Source organism: Anoplolepis gracilipes, chromosome 1 (assembly GCF_047496725.1).
Source record: "Anoplolepis gracilipes chromosome 1, ASM4749672v1, whole genome shotgun sequence".
Taxonomy (NCBI): domain Eukaryota; kingdom Metazoa; phylum Arthropoda; class Insecta; order Hymenoptera; family Formicidae; genus Anoplolepis; species Anoplolepis gracilipes.
In genome coordinates, this window is record NC_132970.1 from 980,225 (window position 1) to 1,005,263 (window position 25,039).

Consider the following 25,039-nt stretch of genomic DNA (forward strand, 5'->3'; position numbering starts at 1 on the left):
AGCTTACTGATTACGTTATTAGTTAGTACTAGTTTTTTGTTTGTTATAAAACTGTATAATGCAGAAAAGAGTGCAAGTTGTCAGCATTCTTATATAAATATAGGAGAAATTATTGCTCATTTTTTTATTAACGTTCATATTTTTTTTGTCTACATCAAATTGGCTATATCCATATTACATTAATTACTTTAAACGCGGGTTTATTATATGTACTTGATTATGCGTTAATGTCCGTGTATTTCATACATTATTCATTAATTTTTTACAATATAGGACTCACGATATAAAAATTGCGACATCTTTCGTTTTTATTAAATGTCATGCATTATATGAGGAAGCGCACTATTTCAAACAAAATTAATTTATCACATTGAATAAATAATATCTTAATATATCATTATCATTAATATTAATAGTAAATTATTAATATATAAATAATGCTAATATAATGTGTATATGTATATATATTTATATTAATATATTTTTTATTCAATGATTTATCATTAACTATACATTTAATTATGTAAAAATAATATTTGTAAAATTATATATAATTCTCTGTTATATTGCCACAAGATATAAAATGAAAGATAAGTATTTTTAATATATGTAAGAAAAGCATGCTTCTTTTAAGATAACAAGTTTTTGATATTACTATGATAAAGTGTCAATCTTAATTATTTTGCTTAAAAGTAGCAATCAACAGAAAAATTTTATCAAGACAGTTTATTTTCATGCTTGATTAGGTAATCAAATCTAATTATCATATTGTACGTATATAAAGAAGGGGTAAATAAGAAATCTGATTAAAGTAATATGAGATATTAATATGACATATAATATAAACTTTTTATAGTTAATATAATTTAACTTTTAGTGCAATTGTAATATGTTCATCTATTATATGTGTAATATAATTTTTCTACTAATAACACGTATTGTTATCACCACACTTGCATTTAATACTATTGAAATTTGCTATATATTTAGTGCTGATAAACATGTTGTTACTATTGTTTTTATTTTTGAACATTGGACTATTGTATCTTGAAATTAACTCAAGATATTGTTGACACTGTAAAGGATTCAAGGATTATTATCCTATCAATCAATCTCGAGTTTCTTAAAGCTTCCCTCAACGCCAAATAAATCCGTCGCAGTCTTTGCCTTGCCGGGTCGTAGCGCTTCATTGACGCGATGATTAGCTTCTTCCTCTTGAAACCAAGCGGCGTGATCTTCTAAATTTTTTACATGGTCCTTATGTAACTCTAATATTGGACCGGCTTTACCGCCCGATTCATTCGGAAGAATTTCGAGTGGTACGAATTTTTCCAGAGTGTCGCTTGTAGTATGTATATGCAACTAGAATTTACACAGTTAATGAGATATATGCTTTTTATATTTTTGCTTTACTTATTTTATTTTTTAACAATAACTAGGAAAGATGTAGTAAAAATTAAATATTCATTTTTTATTTATCCATAAAAGAAAGATGATTTAAAAAAATAGAATACAATTTATGCAGTAATACATTTAATCATGTAAAGTGCTGTATTGTATTAAAAAATGTACATTTTTTTTAAAAGAAATAATGTATATTAAATATTAAAAGCTTAATTTCTTGCTTTTTTTAATATGTAATTTCGGAGCTCTTAATGAACGAATATATATATATATATATTTAAATAAGTAGTATCAAGGCTGTCTGTGTAAATAAGATCAAAATAAAAACAATACAGGCAGTAGAGAGCAAATTATATATCGTATAAACGGAACTAGGTAACAATTGAGAATAATTGAATCTGTAAGTATAATAGAATATTTAATGTGATGACAAATTTTAATATATTACTATTGGACGAATCTACGCCTGTGTCGTGAATTGATATGGTTCCAAAAACATATAATCGCAAAAAATATATAATAAAATCGAAACATATAATCGCAAAAAAAGTAATCGCAAGAAAATAATAAAATCGAACGTTTCGAGCTGAATTTGAGTCTTCTTCAGCATAAATTAATAAATATAATTAATAAATAGGATGTCGGTCGCAGTATAAATACATTAAAACTATAATTGAAACGACATATCAATAGAAATACCAATAATAACTCTGTAATCACGAATCACAGACTGGAATATAATCATGACTTTGATTGGACGAATGTTAAAATACTTGATAAAGTTTCGTTTTATACTAAAAGACTTATCTCAGAGATGCTTTTTATATTAGAAAGACAAAAGAACGGATTGAATTTATAGACGGACACTGAAAGTTTACCGAGCGTATATCATGACGTCATTAACACCCTCCCAAAAATATAGTAGTAGGAACACGTTATATAAACACGTATCTTATTATTTGGTTTGACAGTAACCGATCCACCTCCAAATTACACATTTACTTTAGTCAAGATTTTTCGAACACCTGATTAGAATACTGTTACATCGTAAGTAACCATCTGATAATTGCTAAAGTGAAGATCGGTGATTCTGATTGTTCGAAATTATTCTATACGAGCACCTATAATATTTCCAGGATTCAACTGGCATTGTAATCGAGTCACTATTCTCGGGATACTAATTACATTTAGAAAATTATCATCTTGGCTTAACATCTTGAAAAATATTCTTTGAAGACTGCTCAAACATTGCTAACGTTCCATTTATTTATCTTCAATTATAGTTTTAATGTATTTATACTGCAACCGACATTCTATTTATTAATTATATTTATTAATTTACGCTGAAGAAGACTCAAATTCAGCTTGAAACGTTCGATTTTATTATTTTCTTGCGATTACTTTTTTTGTGATTATATGTTTTTGGAACTATATCAATTCACGACACATGCGTAGATTTCGTCCAATAGTAATATATTAAAATTTGTCATTACCTTAAATATTATTCTATTATACTTACAGATTCAATTATTCTCAATTGTTACCTAGTTCCGTTTATACGATACATAATTTGCTTTCTACTGTATTGTTTTTATTTTATATATATATATATATATATATATATATATATATATATATATAACATTTTTAAAGGTACCTGCGGGAATGGCATTCCTGTACAATTCTTCGACGTAAATCATTCATATTTTCTACTGGTGTTTTATAAACAACAGATTTTAAGTGTCCTCACAAAAAGAAATTCAGAAGAGTTAAATCCGGAGACCTTGGTGACCACTCGAGCGGAGATACCAAGATTTCCAGATTTAACTCCTCTGAACTTCTTTTTGTGGAGATACCTAAAATCTGTTGTATATTTATAAAACACGAATGGAAAATATAAATGATTTGCATCGAAGAATTGTGCAGGAATGTAGAACCATTCCAGAAGATATTTAAAAAAAAAGTTCGCTTAGAGTTTGAAAATCGTTATTATTATTGTTTAGTAATTAACGAAGAACATTTTGAACGTTTAAAATAATATGTAAAATAAATAAATTTACTCTAAATTGTATCTTTGCATCTAAAATGTTTTTTTATACCTGAAACTTTATAGTACGATTTCTCGAAAAATATACACTTAAATTAAAAAAGAAATGAACACGATTGTAAAGAGAATCAAAAAACTTTTAAAATGATATGCCATTTGATCCCTATTGCCATTTAAGATTTTTGAAAGGATAGCTGCTCCTGCGAAGGCGATGAAGTAATACCGTTGCATTTATCGTATTTATACGATACGTCCCGCTCGAAAACAAAATTGACGTCTTTCGGTATTTTTCGCAAAAGTTAATCGGTCACAAAATAAACAGGTTGGAAACTTTTCAAATGAACACTCTGTATATATATAATTGGGTTTAAATCTTACCATATCTATCAACTGTTTCTTCATAAAGGGTCTCATCATATTCAGAATGACATCAACTACCGGAGAAGCGTTCATAAAATGAAGACCCTTCAGTCTGACAGGTAAACCATCTTGTAAATAGTAAAGGAATTTTTTGAGTCCCATGGGACTCAAACGGCCGACGTGGCCGAAAGCAACGTTTGTCATGTCGAATAATATCACGTGGCCATTACAGGTACCCTCTGTATAGAGCCACAAATCTATAGTCATATTTAACAATTTCAACACGTCGTTGTAAACAAAGTGCGATGGCTCGCCATCCAATAACCTGCCATAGATGACTTTGTAGCCTTCTTTAGTAGTTCCTGCCAAAACTCGATGTGTTCTGTTGATAATTAAATCGATTTTATATGCGAAATCCCTTTTTATGTAAGGGACATTTAATATATCTGTATATATAATATACACTACTCAAAAATAAATAGAAAACATTTTATATTTTACAATTAAATTATTTTTCAAAACTTGGCAAAAAATTATCGTGGATAAAAAATTAAAAAAGCATTTTAAAGCTTCAATTTTAACGTGCTATTAATAATTAAAAAAATTTTTTATTTCCTCATTTTCAAAAATATAGATTTAGTTTCAAAAATGTATAACTTGGCCAAAAGATCAAAGATAAATTGTAATAAAATGTTTTGTATAGGCAAACTGTTGTAGTTTATGGATGTCGTTTTTCGAGAGAAATTTTTTTTATTGAGCTGTAAAGTGTTAAAAATGTATAATTTTAAAAAACATAATATGTTCTTTTTCAAAGCAACAAGGAAAAAATAAAAAATTTTTAAAAACTACCGATAACATGTTAAAATAAAAAAATTTCAAATTTTAAAATGTTTTTTTAATTTTTTATCTATAATGATTTTTCATCAAGTTTTAATAGTTTAAAAATAAGAATAATTTATAGGATATAACAAGTATTTCCTTTTCTTTTAACTAATATATATAAGATGACGAATAATATAAAATAATACAAAATCATAAATGTGTAGGCACATATTCATACTTACACAACTTGTATGGACTTTTTGAGCTCCTTATTGTTTATTAAATCCCGATTGCAAAAGAACTCGGGTACATGACTTCTAACCGTGAAGAAGGTATCGATTGTGGTCTTTGTCGGCTCAAGTCGATAATAATTGCTATGTAAGAACAATGCTAGTTCGCTGTCTGATATCTTTGGCAAATAAGGCTGTTTCTCACACCATTCTCTTAACATTTGTATATCAGCTTCTTTTAGTTCAGGATTTCTTTTTAGTTCTTCTTCGAACGGCACTAAATCTATCGAAGCCATGGTCCACTTTGCGATCTTTTCCTGTAGAAAGGGCTCACTGAAACTAAACATATTAATCTTTAACAAAAGTCTGTTTAGATCAAAACTGATTTGTCCAAGTGTTTTTATTTGTACGTGTATGTGAAAAACAGAGAAATTACAATATTTAATGTCAATAGTTATTAATTTGGAATTCATGAATTTAACATTGAACAAAGCATTTTTAGCCTTTTAAAATATAAAATAATTATTAATTTTTTGTGAGTTAAAAATAAAGATTTGTCCTATAGAATATAATTTTTTTTCTAGTATTTACATACTGCGAAATAAGAAAACTTTAAAGATGCTTAATAATTTTGGCTATGGTTATATATTATCTTAACTGTATATACATATTATAGAAAATATAACTAATACGTATATACGTAATATACGTAAATATACACTATATTGTTAGATTATATAGACCATAAACTGTACATTATATAGCTCACTAATTTCTTTAAAATTTCAAAATTTATTTACGAATAATGCACAATCCAATAAACTGCTTTCACTTCAACTATGTATGTATATTTAACAGACAAAAAGATTCCGTTTCGCAACTCAAAGAGTACTGATTGAGATTTGTGTTCGGATATAGACTTTTTAAATCACTTAAATTGATAGCGTGACAGCTGAGTACGTTTTAAATGTACGTGACATGTTATTTTTTAGATGAGTAATAAGGAAGTAATACGCGGAAAATTCATTTGCATTAGATTAGACATTAAAAGAATGACAATGTACGTAGTTTACCAATCAGCAGAAACAAGACATGTAATTTTCAAAGAAGAACATGTGTGGCCAGATTTATTATAATATGTATATTTACACATTCTCATACATTATGTATTTTAAGAGATTTGAAAGAGGAAAATAATATATATATATATATATATATATATATATATATATATATATCTATATTTATATGCTTATTATTTTCCTCTTTCAAGTTTCCTCTTTCAACATCTTTTCGTATTTTCCATATTATTTGAAATATTTAACATGTCCGCTATAATATATAAAATATGCCATTTTAAATATCTCAAATAATACGAAAAATATGAAAAAATGTTTCAGATGTAAGTTATTTGGATCTTAAAGAGGATCTACGCTATTAACCTTGGATATAATCATTTGAAGATTATATAAGAGTTACTTTCAATGGCAACATCTTAGGTTCTCTTTCGAGCCAAACAACTTTTATTTGAAACGTTCTTCCGATTTATTTTTCGAGATATTTGCCTAGGACATTGAAAGTGGTACAAATTATATATATATATATATATGTGCGATATTATCGTAATAATTACGCTATCATTATAATAATGTCAATAATTAATTCATACTATTTGGATACATATACATGTAATATTTTACGTACAGTAATTACCTAGCATGTTTCATTGTGCGCATGATTATATATTATATTTTTAGAAGCGTGTTTCTCACAAAAGTGAAACGCAACAAATTTATTAGGATGACATTAAAAAATACAAAAGTATTATGTGAAAATAGTGTTTGTCATTGGCGTGCCAAGGATTGCATTATTATACATTGATAAATGAGTATTAAAACGAATGCAACAAAATTTTAATTTGTATTGCAATTCACGACATATTTAGCGATTATTCAACACGACTTGGAAACGGTCATATCTTTAACAACAGCGATGGAAGCATTCAGAGTTACTTTATAAAAGTAACTCGTTACCGTTACTAATTTTAAAAAGTAACTCATTACCGTTGCTGTTACTCAAAAAGTAATAAATTGTTACAATTTCCGTTACTTTTTTGTATACAATGTAAACTTTACATAAAAATTTTTTAAATATAAGATTAAATTTTTACATTAAACACTAAAAACTTTTAAACATTATTTTACATTAAAGTATAATCAAAATGTGATATAATTTTAATAGTACTATTGATATAAAGTGTGTAATAATTTTGATAATAATAAATTATTTTAAATAAGACAAACTTTTGAAAAAAAAATGTAAATAAGCTTTCTTAAACACTTTTAAATTCTGTAAATGTAAATAAAATAATTTGCTTATTGTTAGTTTACTTTTAATAGATTTGTAAATATGGTTACAATCGCTTTCTTCACGTCTCTTCAATTTCTTTTTATTTTAAAATTCTAACAGAATACGATAATTTTCATAATATCGAATTCTTAATTAATCATTGAATTATCTGTTTATTTAAATGTTTTTTTACAAAGTAAAAAGATACTAAAAAGAGATTTTAGCAGTTTCTACGTGATACTGCATTTCAATACTCTTATCAAAATAAATTCCATTTCACGCATATCTGCCCATGTATCTATAGTATATGTTACCCATACAGCACACAAACGTTGAATCAACATTTCAGAAACATACCACTGCAATATTGCAATGTTGCATCAACGTTATTAAATGTAGATTCAATGTTGAAAATAAATTACAGAAACGTCTAATGTCCGCTGAATTGCAATGTCTGGTACATGTTACAATTCACTATTTAAAACATTATTAAATATTGATTCATCGGTGACCGCGTTTAGTAGAACATTTTTTTTACAACTGTTAAAAAGTTTCTGTCTTGAGATTAGATTTTTTTAGATCTAAAAGATTAATTTAATCTTCGTTCAGAAAATTTCCAACAGTTGTAAAATAAACGTTCTGCTAAACACAGCCATTGATTTCATAAATAACATGTACTTCACAGTTCATAAAATATCAAATTTGTATAAAAATGATTTATTTAAAATACAATATAGAACTTTCTAATAATAACTAATACATAAACTTACATATATTAATAATGAGAGACATATTGATAAAATATTATTATGAATTATGTGATGATGATGAGGTCGCTTTCTTTACTACATTTTCTTCGACATGCGAATATTTTCTAAAAACATATTACAGTAGTGAATTTTATAACTATACATTATGTATATATTTTGTTTATACGTATAAAAAATTATGAACATATACATATTTTTTGTTGCTTTCTCTCTCGACGAGCTTTGGCCTGTATTAGCCGTTTTGTGATGATTTTGCCAATCTCCGTCTCAGTTACATCTTTGTAATAAACGCGGACAGTTTCTATTTGTAATTTAATAAAATTAGTAACAAATTATTAGGACTTGGTTAGGTGACTTGAGAGTGTAAAGACGTGTGTGCGAACGGTTCACAAGTTTCACATTAGAGAAATGCGTCAGACAGGGTTGTGTGCTGAGTCCAACCTTATTTAACTTGTATATAGCGGATTTGGATAAGGAATTAGAAAAAAGAGAGGTAGGAAGTGTAACTTTAGAAAAGGGAAGAATATGATCATTAGCCTACGCAGATGATGTGATTATATTAGCAAAAAATATGGAAGCACTGGTAGACATGATGAGAACTCTTAAAAGATTCTTGGAAAGTAGGGATATGATATTAAGTACAGATAAAACGAAAATTCTATTTAATAGGGACAGGAAAAAAGAGAATTAGGATTAGGAAACTAAAAATAGAATGTTGTGTAGTTAAAGATTGGTTTCGTGATTTATGTAATAATGGAGAGGAAATATTAGCTAAGATATAGAACGAAGAATTGTATGAGAAGAAAGGAAAGATATTGAAAAGGCAGTGGAAAGAAAAAGAAAAGAGAGGAGGAAAAGATATAAATAACTGTGATTAGATGGCTGTTAAGTTAAGCTGCAGATGTTATGTTTTATGTTATATAATATATTACATTAAATTTAATTATTGTAAAAGATATGAACGGATACGGATGGATAAGTGAAAATTTTTGTAACCACCAACCAAGTCCCTTCTTGGCTGAAGAAATAAAGAGAAACAAATTATTGTCACTTTATGAGAGGCTGACACATAATTAAGGAGAAATTAAGTCTGAAAAATCTGTAATAGTATAATATAATACTTATTAAGTATGATTTTATATAAAATCAAATCCTGAAAAGCTTTTTCTTTTCTGCTTCAGCCAAACTGTACATTTCATCCAAAGAATTAGTTATCAACTTTTTCAACATATTAATAGTGCAAGAATGCACATCGACATCTCCCAAGTCTTTATAATAATTTGTTAAATGTTGCTTCAACATTGTAGCAACGGTAAGAATCAATATAAATCCTATATTGTGAAAATATTCAACATTACAACATTTTAGCAACATTATTTCAAATTTTTGTGCTGTATGGATTACATGTACTATATAAAATACGCGCATATGCATGAAAGGATAAATATTTATGTGTCTTTATTTGAAAATTATATTCGAAAAAAATCCCAAACACGGAAAGGCTAAAAGATTATCTTTAGTTAAAAGTTATATTATCTTAAAGATATTTAAAAGACAATAAAACGACGTCTTTTAAGCATCTTTTAAAGACATGTGCTGTCTGGAAAGTAAACGATAAAGGTAACTGTTAATTTCTCGTTACTTGTTATCAAAAAATGTAACAAAGTTACTTTTTCCGTTACAAACAAAATTTGTAACGCTGTTACCGGTTCAGTTATGGAAAAATAGTAACTATAATGGTAACGACGTTACAAGTAACGCGTACTTCCTAACTCTGCTTATGTTATTAGCAAATATATTGCATTTGGCGTTATCAGCTATTGTTAAATTGTCTTTTGTAGAATATTATGATCAAAGTTTAGTAAAAAAATGCAATAATTATTCTTTATTAATTACAATAATTTTTATTTGTTAAATTACAAATGTTTTTTTTCCGTGCACTTTATGATTATAATTAAACTAATTGTAAGTTTACTTTGAAAGATCCACGTAAAATTTTTTCATCTTTTCCCGAAAAATATCTTTTTAATACAATAATAATAGAGAGCACAATTTATATTCATGCATTAAAATTATTTATTGTCTTATTGTTAGTCTATTTCTAGTTTTCTAAAACTACCATCTATACCGAACAAATCGTTGGAAGTCTTGCTTTTGCCGATCCGTAATGATTCGTTTACTCGATTGACTTTTTCATCTTCCGAAAACCATTCGCCGAAATTTTCAATCTTCTTTACTTGCGTGTTTACTAATTTTTTAATGGGACCAATTTCCCCACCAAACTCGTTGGGCAGTGCTTCTATTGGAAAGTATTTGCTTGCACTCTCTGTTGATGAATGAAAATATATCTGAAAAAAATATATTTTATTAAACCTCATACTTCAACTAGTAAAATTAAATTACAACGTAATATATTATGTAATGTATATATATATATTTTTTTTCATTCAAAATATATATATTATTGAGTGAAAAAAATAATTTTTAAATTGAATTTTTAAATTAAATCAATATATATATATATATATATATATATATATATATATATATATATATATATATATATATAATTATTATTTTTAATTGAAACAATATTTTCAGTTAAAAATTATTTTTTTCATTCATTGATATATATAAATCTTTTAGTTGTAAAGCTTTTTCACTAAAGAATCTATATTTACTGATGCATTAAGTAAAAGACAATTATTTAAAAATATGTCGAATAAAATCTTACCAAATCTAGCAATTCCGCTTTAATGAAAGGCTTAAACATATTGTATATTACTTCGACAGCTGGCGACATGTTTATGACATGAATTGCCTTTAGACGCACCGGAAAAGCATTCTGTATATAATACGCTAGTTTTTTTATTGACATTAGATTTAGACGTGCTATATGCCCAAATGATAAGCCAGTGGTATCGCCAACAAAGATTAATCCACGGCTCGAACCACGGCTCCAAATAAGCTCGTCAGTTAACATGAAGCTGGCCTTAATTATATTATTGAAGTCGTAATGTGACGGTTCAAAATCGAGAAAGCTCACAAATATGATGTCATAATTCTCCTTCGTTTTTCTCTCTAAGTGAAGGAATCCCCTTTTAACACAAAAATAGGTGTTACAATAATTTGGATTCAATTAACTAAACTGTATTAAATACATAACACTGTATTAAATTGAATACTTGAAATGGATAATATAATTATAAATATTTTTATATTGGGTAATGTAATTATAAATATTTTTGACGAAAAGTGAAATTAACAGGAGGGAGAAGTTATTTTGAACCCAAAATTACAATCTGTTCTAATTTATAATTGAAATTATTTTCAAGCACAAAATACACTTCTATTTTTATATCATTAGAGAAGAGATTGTAATTTTATATTATAGATATAATATAATATGTACACGTATATATATTACTTATGAAAAGCAAGTTTATATTTATATGTAATAATTTATAGCATATATTTATAGTATATTTATCTGTAATAATTTATAGTAATAATTTATATGTATAGATCATTTTTTTCTTTAACTATCGATATTGAAAAACAAGAATTATATACTTACACAGTTTGAAAAGCCTTTTGCAGTTCTTTCATTTTAAGATCTCTATTGGAAAAAAATTCTGGCACATGTGTCCTAATAGTGAAATAATTCTCAATTGTATTTTTCGTCGGCTCTATCTGGTAGTAATTGCTGTGCAAAAATATAACAAGCTGGACATCTTGAAATTTCGGCAAATGAGGTTGCTTCTCACACCATTCTCTTAGAATCTGTACATCCGACATTTTCAGCTTAGGATTTTTTTTCATTTCTTCTTCCAGGGTGATATAATTTGTCGAAGACATTGTTAAAATTCGTATTTTCTATAGTCTTTTTTCACTTTACTAGAATCTATTCTTTCACTTTATTAGAATCAATTCTTGTTTTAATTGATGTACACTTATACTTTGGTATGTATATATACAGTGATTTGAAAATCTAGATTTTTAACAATCAAGTTTGTTAAAAATAAATTAACAAATCATTACTAATAAAGACTTTTATGTGTGACTCTTTATTTTTTTAGAAGACTGTGTAATAATATATTTTAAAGTGTCCTTTCTCGTTACTTTTCTCTTCAATGTTATAATGTGTTCCACACGATTAAATTACTAATTATTACTGATGACTTGTTTTGTTGCGTTGCACGTTATTTGCTTGCTTAACTACATTTGTAATAGACTCACTGTAAAATGTCTCGAACTATCGTAGCTTGCTCATGATTATTCGTTTTTATAGTAAAATTATACATATACAGATATATATGTTGGAACAGCACAAATAAAAAGCAGCACACGATTAATTATTCGAGTTTATATGTAATAAAAACTTGTTTAATCTCGTTTACCTTGATCTGAACATTACGTATACGGAGCCACTAGCAAGTGTGCGATAACATGTATTTTTCCCCTACTTGTTCACTCGCGTGACGATTCACGTAAATTAGATAGTTCCGAGCTCATACAGAGTGTCGCAAAATCTCTCATTATACTTATGTCTTTAATTTTTTTATAATTGTTCTTTGGTTAATTTTATTTCTTTAGCAAAAGTATAAAAACTTATTTTTTTCACGAACAATCAGATTCTCTTTTTAATTTTTAACGCTTTACGAGGGGCTCTTCAAAAGTCACTGCCACTATTTTTTTCACTGTTTATGGCAACACTGATGCCATGATACTGGTAAATTATGTTTCGTAGGCTTGTATAAGTTTGTAGGAAAAAATTCAAGTCTAATAATCAACATTTATGGATTACGTGAAAGACGAAAGCTAGAGTTAGCATTCACGTTAATGTCCGGAAATTATGAGGTGCCGTCATTCGTTTTTTTTTTTTTTTCAGTAGCTGAAAAATGTTTAGCCATTTATGTTTAGTGAAAATATTATGTCCGAGATTGCATATATTGCGTTCGTGCGTATAGAGAAATTCAAAGCAGGTAGTCCTGACGTTATACACGATAAGAATCATCTGTTCTCTAACAGCGCCTTCTGATTTTTATTTTTTATCCTTTTCTCAAGTCTACTTTGGATGAACAATGGTTTGGGACCTATGAGCTTCAAGAAGACGTTTTATCATGACTCAAAAAGTTAGACGTACAGTAATTAAAAAATGAGAGTTTAAGATTCATTTCACTTATTTTGTGACGATGATAAGTGCTTAAATGTACATAGTAATTACGTGGAAAAATAAAATTATCTCAATCTTAAGTATCTTTCATAATTTTTCAGATTTTTTAATCCATTTTTCGGTTTTTTCGATGATAATGGCAATGACTTTTGAAACGCCTCTCGTACAGCTTTGTAAATAAAATTGTTATTAATATTCCGCTAAATGTCAATTTTGTAAGGCACCATATATAATATAATTAGCATAGAAAAACTGTTAATAAATCACACAAGGAAAACAACAATTATTTTGCATTAAAGTTCATTTATTTCAGACTCAAAGAGCGCGTGACTCACAATATTACATTGCAAAATACAAAATATTTATCAGATAAATAGAATTGAATTATAATATCTTTCGAAACTATTATATAAGCTCTCTAAATATTTTAGAGTGAAATTTTCACCTAATTCCATCATCATGGAGTCACTGACCAGTTCTCTCCATGTGGAGTAAACATTCACTTTAATAGAGTAAATTTTTATTCACTCTAAGACAAAAAGTAAAAAATTTCACTCTTATTTTTAAAGTGAAGTCGTTAAACACTCCAAACTTCACTTCAATTTAAAGTGAAATCCTGCGTAGTTCTTTTCGTGTGTCACTTTTAAATTAGAATAGCGCAGCATAGGCGACAACGTATGTACATACATAAAAAAAACCGTGAAATGTCATTCTTTTTAGGGTTGAAGGATAAATCCAATAAAGAGCGAATAATTTCATTTTTTCGAAAAGTGAAATTTCACTCTACTTCGACTGACAGTATTTTCATTATTGCTTAGAGTGAGATTCCACTCCAAAAAATTTAGAGAGAGAGAGACAGAGAGCACAACAAAAAAAATACTAGACAATAAGTGCATTTTTATCAGTCTATATCGAGTTTTTTAAAGCTACCTTCTATGCCAAACAGATCGCTTGCCGACTTACTCTTGCCGATCCTTAATGCTTCATTTACACGACGGGTCGCTTCGTCCATTAAAAACCATTCGCGATAGTCCTCGAGCTTTTTCACTTCAATTGCGGCCAGTTTATGCATGGAACCAGCTTTTCCACCCACCTCGTTTGGCAGCGAGTCTACCGGCACGTATTCGGAAGCGCTTTTTAGCGATGAATGAAAATGTATCTAGAAGAGTCGTGGCAATTGAGAAAAAACTTTTCTCAGTGTAAAGTCGAAAGATTGATATTAGTATAATTTATGTGAATTTAAATTTTCGTTGTTATCAATAAAGTACGAACACGCAACAATTTCTTTGTTTATTGTTGATTGACAATTGAACGATAATATTTATGAAGTATAAAGTCTAATATAAAGTCACACACATTCATATATATATATATATGTATATACATATATACATATATGTGTGTATATATATATATATATATATATATATATATATATATATATATATATTTTTTTTTTTTTCTTTTTATCTGCAATATTAAAAATCTATATTTTATCACAACGTTAGATCTGTGTAAGCTCAACTCTTTAAAGAAATAGATATAATTTTCAAAGAAATTGTCTGTGATATAAATGCAATTATATGTGTCAACAGTTACCGCTATTACGTAATTATTCCTCGGCAACCAACTAAAGTTGAATTACATGAATTTTAATTTTAGCAATATTTACCATATCTATCATCTCTTTTTTCATAAATGGTTTCATCATATTCATTAGCAATTCCATAGCGGGCGGTGCATTTATGAAATGGATTCCCATCAGACGTATTGGCGCTGCCTCTTGTATGTAATATAAATATTTCTTGAGTCCTAATGGGCTGATTCGCGCGATATGACCAAAGGACAGTCCGCTAGCATCGGCGAAATAGACGTAACCATTATTCGTACCTTCCGTCAGAAGCCATACGTCGCACACCATCAGAAAATATTTAACATTATCATTGTAGACAAAACGAGAAGAATCGACGTCCAGAAATGCACCGTACATGATTCTATAGCCGTCCTTTGTTATTCCTTTTAGAGGAAGGTTAGCCCTTTTTAAGCCAAAATTTATTTTATTTTAATTTATTAATATAATATATATTATGTCAGATATATTAGTAAAGCATGAATCATATATGTCTCTAAATAAAAACCTATAATTTTAATTTTCCTAAATTTACATACAGTTTACATACTTTATTTCATTTTTGATGTGCATATGCAAATTTTGAAAGAGAAATATGTATATATAATATTTGACATTATTTAAGTATTGTTCTTGAAGATGAACAAGTTTTATATTACTAATATTAAAAATGCTCACGCGATTTTAAAGGCTTGTCGCAATTCTTTTCCCCCAAGCGGATCACGGTTGGAAAAAAATTCTGGTACGTGTGTTCTAGTCGTGTAATAATTTTCAATAGTGTTTTTTGTCGGTTGCATTCGATAATAGTTGCTATGAAGAAACATCGCAAGAAAGCTGTCTTCAATTCTCGGTAAGTGCGGTTGTTTTTCGCACCATTCTCTCAGTGATTGTATGTCTGATAGCTTCAATTGAGGATTTTTCTTTAATTCTTCTTCCAAAGTAATGGATTTTATCATTGACATTATTAAAATTTGCCTCTAACGTTTTATTTTCTTCAGTTTCTATAAATAATGATTGTTGATTATAGTTATTCTATTTAATTTTTAAATATTTTTAATTATTATTTTTATACAGTATATATGTATAATAAATATTTTACAAATGTTATGTAATATTTTAGAAATTTAGCTTTTTGTACTTAAAAATCTTTAATATCTTTATCGATATAAGTAACATTCATTATTATGTACACATGAGTTAATATGTACACAAATTAAACGAATTACTCAATAGTGTTGTATTAATCAATTTAAAATACGGTATTGTCTTACACTTTTTTTCTTTTGTTTTTCTCACGCAATTTTTTCAAAGTTAGAAGATGTTACGAACAATGCAAAGACTTGGCGAATACTGCTAGAACGCCTTTTTACTGCGAGTGTATGAGCCTAATTTGTATTATAAACCAATCTTAATTAAAATAGCGTGCACGAAATTATGGATTACGAAACATTTAATATCTACATATACTCTGTCTAATAAAAGAGCATCCTTGGAAATTTATCGCAAGAAAGTCCTCCTCTACACCGTCGTACTGTCGGTTACTACTTATTATTAATCGCTTAAGTATTCCTATTTTGTATATGTGCAGACGAAGAATATTCTGGACAGAGTACATGTGTATTATGTGGTCGCACATATGTCAAGGTTCTCGTAATATGTTTTTGCAATACAAACAACTTCAGAGAAACATTTAATTAAGTATTAATAAACACATACGTACACGTAATAAACCATATAATTCATCAACTTAATTATGGTATTATAATATATTATTATCACCAACAATACAGTTTAATATATATCAAATTGTGTGTGTGTGTGTCTGTGTGTGTATGTAGTGCCAAATAATATGTATATTATTATCCAATAATAATTAAATTATGTCTCTTTTTTTCTCTGTATTTTATCTGTACAAGGATACGTTGGTATAATGCGAATTGAAACAATAAAAAAAATTATCGAGTAACACGAGAATATGCTTTGGTTGATGGTTTTTCTTTTTTTTTTTTTTTGAAGGAGAGAAAATTGCATTTGTTTTCAAAGATATTTGATTTCGTATTTATTTATTCGGCCAATCAATCTATCTCCAATTTTTTAAAGCTACCTTCCACACCGAACAAATTTTCCGTATTTTGTAATTTCTCAACTCGCAGAGATTCATTCACCCGTCCAACAATTTCGTCATATAGAAACCATTCGCGGAATTCTTCCAGTAATTTAATGTGTTTAGCAACTATGTTGAAAATAGATCCCGCTTTTCCACCGTATTCGTTTGGCAACGCTTCGATAGGCAGAAATTCCTGCACAGTCTCCAAGTTTGAATGAAAGTGCACCTAAAATTATATATATATATATTAGATGCCATTTTCTTTTTCACTCTTTTTCTTGTTTCTCAGACTCTAATATTATGATTGAATAACATGTCGCTGACTTACAAGTTTGAGCAATTCTGCTTTCGCGAAAGGCTTTATCATATTCAGTAGCATATCTACTGCGGGTATAGTGTTCAGTACGTGAATGGCTTTTAGTCGAACAGGGATAGCTTCCTGTACATAGTACAACAGCTTCCTTACATTCATTAAATTTATACGAGCAATATGACTAAAGGACATGCCGATTGCGTCAATGACGACAACTAGTCCCTCACTGGTGCCTCTTATCACATTTTGTACCTCACACGTCATAAATAAATATTTCATACACTCGAGATAGTCAAATTTCCTTGGATCCGGATCCAAAAGCTTGCCAAACGTAATAATGTATCCCTCTTTGGTTTTCTGCTCCAATGGTATAGTCGCCCTGTGTTACCGGAAGAATCTTTTTCTTACATTGTTTGGAATATTTTGTATAAGATTTCTCTATAAGAAACTTTTTAAAACTCATCGAGTGCAAGTAATCTTTATTATTAGTATTATTAATAATTTTAATTGATAATTTAAACGAATGAAACTCACACGACGGTGAATATCTTTCGCAGTTCCTTCCATGCAATCGGATCTCTATTGGAGAACACTTCCGGCATATGTGTCCTTGCGGTAAAAAAATTATCTATTGTCTTTTTGGTCGCCTCTAAATGGTAATAATTACTATGAAGAAATAAAATAAAGTACATCATCTCTATATTTGGTAAATGAGGTTGCTTGTCCATCCAATCCTTCAGCATTTGTAGATCTGACATTTTGAGCTGTGGATTCCGTTTGCATTCTTCCTCTATAGTAACGTATCGAGTCGGTAACGTTACAGCTGACATGGTTGCAACGCTCGAAAACGGCCTATAAAAAGAAATTTGACTTCGTTTATAATTTTTTTTTCGATAAACATTCACGAAGAAAGATAACATGGACGTATTATATATATTTTTGCTTAATTAAAGTAATTGTTATAACATTACAAGAAAAAAGGAACATCTAGAACAATTTTTTTTTAATTTATTACAATTAATAATCCATAAATTTGTAATAGAATGCTGCTCTTTGCATTAATGTGTGTACGATATTTTTGTTGATATTTTTATTTAATAAAAAGATATTCGTCCAATGTATATCGATTAGACACAGTAAAAATTTATTTATTTGAAAAATCTATGTTTATTTTTGTGTAAAGCCATATAATTATATAAAAAGATACAAATATAGAATATAGAGCAATTTGTTTATTGAAGATTTTTGGATTCACGTACTTTAAACATATTAAAATTTATGTGATTTGTTATTTTTTTTATTATGTTTTGTTGGTAAATATTTTATTTTAAGTAGTGTTTTTTCTGCTTTTTGCAAAATTTGAAGTATAAATGTAAAATATTATTTAGAAATAAATGAGTAAAAACTACAAATAAAAATGATAATTTAATTTTGCCATTATTTAAGCTTGTTTCGGATAGGATTAAATTATTTTTGTTTCAAATATTAATAAATGATTTAGAAAAGCACACACGCATATTGATACATACATATATATATATATATATATATATATATATATATATATATATACATACTGGTAAAAACTTTACTCTAATCGGAAACAGTAAAATAATTGAAGCAAACAATTAAATTAGCATGCTGTCAGTAACTAGAACACAGTATTTAAAAGTAAAAACCTTGAAATTTCACATGTATGGATGTACATACATGTACGTTATTACACACATTCATTTATCTCTTTTTCTATACACATATATATATATATATAGCGTCTGTAATAAAAGTTTATTGTATATTTCGACTACTACTACTTTGTAGAAAACAAAATGTGTTCTAACACATTTCTCAAATATTAAAAATTAATAATTAACAAGTCCTAACTGTTTACAAACTTCTAAACAATAGTGTGTGTGTGTGATAATAAAATAAGACAAATCAAGAATAACAAAAATCAAGAATAACAAAATTGCAATAGAGGCTTCGTTTTTTAGTTATAAATATTTAAAAGTTCATGTAAAACGTATCTAAAGCTCGGCAATTCGCTGCATATTTGCATATATGCGTCACAGAGTATTTTGAGAGCGATTCAGTCGATGTAGTCTACGCACGCCAAAAATTTTGCGGTTTACCATGCTTTGGGCACCTTTTACGCAAATTTTCAAATATTTATAACTAAAAGACGAAGCCTCTCTAGCAATTTTGTTATTCTTGATTTTTGTCTTATTTTATCATGTAGAATCACTCCTTAAATTTTGTTCCACCTGTTGCCGAACACCCTGTATATATATATATATATATATATATATATGCGATTAGTTTAGATGCCAATTGATACAAATCTACCCAAACTTGATTTTGAGTTATTATAATAAAAGATTTGAGATATAGATAGATACAATCTATTATTAGTCACTGTACCTATACTGTGACATATCATCAATTGTCATAATTACATTGAATTCGTCTATTTTCAAAGTGAGTCAGATTGCAGATTAGTTAAATAATTTATATACGTATTTATGATAAAGCAAATGCAAAAGTCCCTATTTTTCAAACTTCCATTTTTTGGATTTGTATCACCTCTGAACCACTTACGTATATATATGTAAAATATTATTGATTGTTATATAGATATTAAAAACAATTACTTATCAGAACCACTCATTTACGAATAATTTTACGTTTACAGATATATATATATATATATATATATATATATATATATATATATATATATATCTATATTAACTTTTCTTGCATTTATAATTTATAATTGTACATCCCGGTAAAAAATTTCTCATATATAATTATATATAACAATATAAAAGTATATAGAAATATATAAAATTCTGTATAAGTTATGTATAGTTATGTATACTATGCATAATTTTGTATTATTGTTGACTGACATCTAGCCAACATTAATATAAAATTATATATAACTATACAATAAGTCATATATTATTATATATAATTATACATAACTTATATAAAATTTTATATATTTCTATATAATTTTATATGGTCATATATCATATGTGATTATACATAACAAATTTTTTACCGGGATGTTCCATAATTAATTGATTAATTGTACAACGTACAGTTAATTGTTTTCAAAAGTTGAAATAATATTTTTGTTTAGCAAAAAGAATTATATCACATTACAATATTCCTTAAATTCACAGATGGATCTGTCCTACAAATGCCAGGTAATGTAGCGCAGAATAACGCTGCTACGCACGCGATAAGTCGAGGACTTACTGATTTCTCGAGGAGAATGTACAAACCTTCTCAACACCTTGCGAAAGCAAGGTTCAATGCAAGAATGATTTTCTTCAAATTACGCAGCGTACAGAAAACATTCTACGCAACATTCTCGCAATCAGTGAACGTCATATTTCACAGTAATGAGATTTAACATTATTAATGGATTAGCAAAAAATGACACAATAATTCTATTCAAATGACATGCTTCATATCTAATTACTCTTACATATTTTATTGTTAGTTACATAAACTCTGTCTCATTTCCTGAATAAATTTTCTTACAAGTTAAAGTTCTTAATTTAAAATTAAGTTAAAATTCTTAAATTCTTAAGTTAAAATATTCTTAAATCTTATTATTAAGTAAAATATATTATTAAGTAAATTAAATTACATTTCTTAAGTTAAAATTTCTTAAAAATTTTCTTATAACTTATTATATTTTTATATTCTGTAACTATGTAAATATTATATATATCAATATTGTTCCTTTTTAAATGTAAAATATGTTATAATTATGGGTAATGATTTTAAAAACCTGATTAACAGAATTGATCTACCATATGTGTATACACACGTGAATAAACAAAATATATTTCATTAATATTAACGATTACTATCATCTTTGTAATTATAGAAGTCAATTAAAATATGTATCACATTTTTATCTAATTTGTTAAAATAACGTTCTACTCGACAAACATAAATGTTATAAGGTTACCACAATTATGAACAACATAATTCGAAATCTTGAGTAGTAGTATGACTTTTTGTTACATAACTTGGAATTTGTACGATCAGATACGTAGGATGATACTATAATTTTAAAACATTACGTTTATTGCAGACATTATAAACATGTTTGCCTGCTATGTAATTTATTTTTTTTAAACTTTAGCTTATACTTATTACTAACACATGATATAAATTATAATATCTATGAATATAAAATCTCATATTTTCATGTAAATGTAAATCAATATAATTTTTTCAAATATATATTGCGTATATTGTAACTGCCATACATTGCATATTATTATTCTAGAAAAAACTTGATTTTGCTCTAGATAAACAAAAATGCCATTTGGAAAAAATTTTCAAATTTATGAATTTAAATTATATTGATATCATTGTTATTACTTTATTTGTGTTGCTAGCATATAATTACGTCGTTAAACATTACATTCTTATTTACTTTTTACGATTATCATACACATATATCTAAACCATTATATATTTAAAACGAGTATATTAAATGAGCTAATCGAAAAAACAAAAAGATGCAATTTAAATAATATTTTCAATAATATTTGATTATTTGCAATGTGTTTGATGTAAGAGAATTAAGACACAAGTCAATCTATATCGAGTTTTTTGAAACTTCCTTCGACACCGAACAAATCTTTCGTCTTGTTTTCGCCTATTCTTAAGGCTTCGTTCACCCGACCCGTAGCTTCATCTTGCAAAAACCATTCACGATAATCCTCTAGCTTTTTCAATTGCTCTTCATGTTGTTCTTTCAGCGGTTTAGATTTTCCACCTAAACTTATATCGCACGGGAACGCGTCCAATGGTATAAACTTTGTAAGCGTATCCTTTGTTGGATGAATATGCAACTAAAAATAATTTTTTATCATTAAATTTTTCGTCGTTAACCAGACACCACACAATATTTATGATAAATATTTTATAGATTTTATACATATGTATTTATTATAAATATTTTATGCGTATTTTATATATATTAAGAGAAAAAATAAAGACTGTATATTCGACGTATATTATTAAAATAAGATGGAATATAAAATATATAATATATAATAGATTAAATATTTTATACAATATTTATGGTAAATAAAAAAATGAATATTTGTGGTAATATTTGTAAAAAATGTTCAAATCCTTTACTAGGATATTTATGATAAATCTTTATAATTTGTTCTAAGATTACACAAATATTTATAAAATATTTAAGTAATTATTATAAATATTTTTTATATATTTTATTAATATTGTGTACTGTTTGGACAAGCACACTCAAACGTGCAGTAAGTCATCCCCTCCCTGATATATATACCATATACATTTTATTTTATTTTTAATAAAAACATCTTTATTTTTCTCACCACTTCCATCAACTCCTTCTTTATGAATGGCTTCATCATCGCCAAAATGATATCCATAACCGGATTGGCATTGACAAAATGCAGACCTTTGAGTCTAATTGGTATAGCTTCTTGCAGATAATAAAGGTATTTCTTAAGTCCCATAGGGCTGAGACGGCCTGCGTGTCCAAGGGTAACACCTTCTATGTCTATGATAAGTACATGGCCTTTGGCAGTTCCTTCAGTATACAACCACAAATCCATCAGCATAGTAAAGTACTTTATAGCGTCGTTGTAAACAAAATGTGACGGTTCATAATCTTTTAATCTCGAATAGATAAGTTTGTATCCCTCCTTCGTTGGCATTGACAATGTTATCTGTGCTCTAAATAAATTTGATTGTTTTACTCTACATAATTATTGTATATATAATTTGTGTGAATTAATTGAATTATATTTACATGTAAAGAACATAAAAATTTAAATAATGTAAATAACTTTCATCTGATGCCAAAACCATTTAAAAACAAATGTGATTACATTATGATTAAATTTATTTTTTTTAATTTCAATGACAACTAGCAAAATGATTTCTAGTAAAATGACGCACACATTACACATTTTGTATGCCTTTTTTATTGTGTTAAATATTACAGTGCAGATTTTTCTATGTACTTTAGGCAAATAAAATCATTTGCGATTCAAATAAAATCTTTTGAGTCATTTGCGATTCAAATAGAATATAAGAATTTTTTTATCTAACACGAAATATTCACGTTGCAAAATTTTCACCTATTTAAACACTTGATACTATTTAACACACACGTACACATATATTAAAAAAACTTTTGGTATATTTTGACACTTATATATTTGAATACTTACGTAACATTAAACGCTTCTCTCAATTGTTTCGTTCCAATCGGGTCTCTGTTGAAGAAAAATTCTGTGAGATGAGTCCTGGATGTATAATATGCCTCGATAGTATTCTTAGAAGGTTCGATACGGTAATAATTGCTATGCAGGAATAACACATAATCATTGTCTGAGATTTTCGGAAGATGTGGTTGTTTCGCGCACCAATCTTTTAAAATTTGTATATCGGAATCTTTCAACTCGGGATTTTTCTTCTTTTCCTCGTCATAGGAAATTCTCTTGTGCAGGGACATTGTCTTTCCTTCAATCTTCTATTAATTGTAAAAAAAATTTATTTTATAATATTCCTTGAAAATGATTATTATTTAGCTGAAATATTATTTCTCTTATCTAAACGTATCTTAATAAAAATAAAAATAATGAAATTATAATACTATGATATTTTTAAAATAGTATGAGACTTGAATTAATTTTTTATTAGATAAGAGTTTAAATTATATATTTATTATATAATTATATATATATACATATATATGTATATATATGTGTATGTTTATATGACAATGTATAGAATACTTGCTCGCAGATTACGTGAAGTTTTTACTGTTCTCTGTTCACTTTCTGAAGTATTATACGCCACGTCTCGAAACTTATATTTCAACCAAGCTAATAGTGGAGGAAGTCGGCTTACTCAGCAGAAGTGTAATAATGAATTAAATTTGTGCTAATGAGAAAATAATGATACATCAATTCTCTGTTTAAGAAAAAAAATTTTTTCTATATCTAATTGCAAACATATTTTTTCTTTATCTAATTGCGTTATGATAGTGTTCATTATCAAATATCATTATAATATATTCATTATTAAATTTTAAAACAGGTTTAACGAGTATATATTTTAATTATCAAACTATTTTATAAATATTTATATAACTTTATATTGAACAGATTATAAAGATTTCATTAAAATCTAATTAAAAATTCGAGAAATATTTATAAAATATTACTAAAATATTAATTTTTTTATTTACTATAAATATAATATTATATAAAAGATTTAATTTATATTATAATATAATGCATAATCAAACGCAGATTTAATTATTTTTTTCTCTTAATGTACATAAAATATGTATGAAATATTTATATAATATTTCAGAAAAATAAATATAACTAAAAATATTTATGATAATCAATTATCATAAACAGAGATGTGCAAAATGGGTATCATAATTCATTTGAAATAGAAAATGCAAAATAATTGGAATCTTTTCTTTTCAAAATGCAAAATGCAAAATGGTTTTTAGACATCTATTTAAAATAAGAAATGAAAAATAGATATTTATGGTTTTTTTAAATAAAAATGATTTTTAAAATATTTAATTCTTATATTTATTTATATTTAAATTGTTATTTCTTATTATCTGTTTTTATTTCTTACGTCTTTACGTGATGTGGCGTATTCTGGCATTCTGTATGTATAATGTATGATACATGCATTACCAGCACGCATGATGGCAATTACCTAGCTATGTACCTACTACATACACTACAAAACACGAGCCAGTGTTCGTGTATGT

At 27.1% G+C, this 25,039-nt stretch overlaps 3 protein-coding genes and 1 pseudogene across 3 annotated transcripts; all 4 read right to left on the reverse strand.

Annotated features, from left to right (window-relative positions):
- Nucleotides 1-1,104: 1,104 nt before the first annotated feature.
- Nucleotides 1,105-12,290, reverse strand: LOC140668471 (uncharacterized). Its single transcript, XM_072897493.1, has 7 exons — nucleotides 11,560-12,290; nucleotides 10,717-11,080; nucleotides 10,079-10,330; nucleotides 5,664-5,788; nucleotides 4,876-5,202; nucleotides 3,830-4,193; nucleotides 1,105-1,362 (listed from the first exon to the last, which is right to left on the reverse strand). The coding sequence occupies exons 1-7, from the start codon at nucleotides 11,838-11,840 to the stop codon at nucleotides 1,105-1,107; spliced, it is 1,971 nt and encodes a 656-aa protein (XP_072753594.1). The 5' UTR covers nucleotides 11,841-12,290.
- Nucleotides 7,290-10,069, reverse strand: LOC140671331 (uncharacterized; annotated as a pseudogene).
- A 1,161-nt stretch (nucleotides 12,291-13,451) lies between the features above and the next one.
- Nucleotides 13,452-16,514, reverse strand: LOC140671252 (alpha-tocopherol transfer protein-like). The gene is made up of 4 exons (XM_072902531.1): nucleotides 16,060-16,514; nucleotides 15,467-15,789; nucleotides 14,831-15,194; nucleotides 13,452-14,317 (listed from the first exon to the last, which is right to left on the reverse strand). The coding sequence occupies exons 2-4, from the start codon at nucleotides 15,748-15,750 to the stop codon at nucleotides 14,060-14,062; spliced, it is 906 nt and encodes a 301-aa protein (XP_072758632.1). The 5' UTR covers nucleotides 15,751-15,789; nucleotides 16,060-16,514; the 3' UTR covers nucleotides 13,452-14,059.
- A 123-nt stretch (nucleotides 16,515-16,637) lies between these two features.
- LOC140668484 (uncharacterized) lies at nucleotides 16,638-24,143 on the reverse strand. Its single transcript, XM_072897529.1, has 8 exons — nucleotides 24,040-24,143; nucleotides 23,469-23,770; nucleotides 22,605-22,968; nucleotides 21,842-22,094; nucleotides 20,502-20,547; nucleotides 17,743-18,060; nucleotides 17,224-17,587; nucleotides 16,638-17,121 (listed from the first exon to the last, which is right to left on the reverse strand). The coding sequence occupies exons 2-8, from the start codon at nucleotides 23,750-23,752 to the stop codon at nucleotides 16,864-16,866; spliced, it is 1,887 nt and encodes a 628-aa protein (XP_072753630.1). The 5' UTR covers nucleotides 23,753-23,770; nucleotides 24,040-24,143; the 3' UTR covers nucleotides 16,638-16,863.
- Between the last annotated feature and the right edge of the window lie 896 nt (nucleotides 24,144-25,039).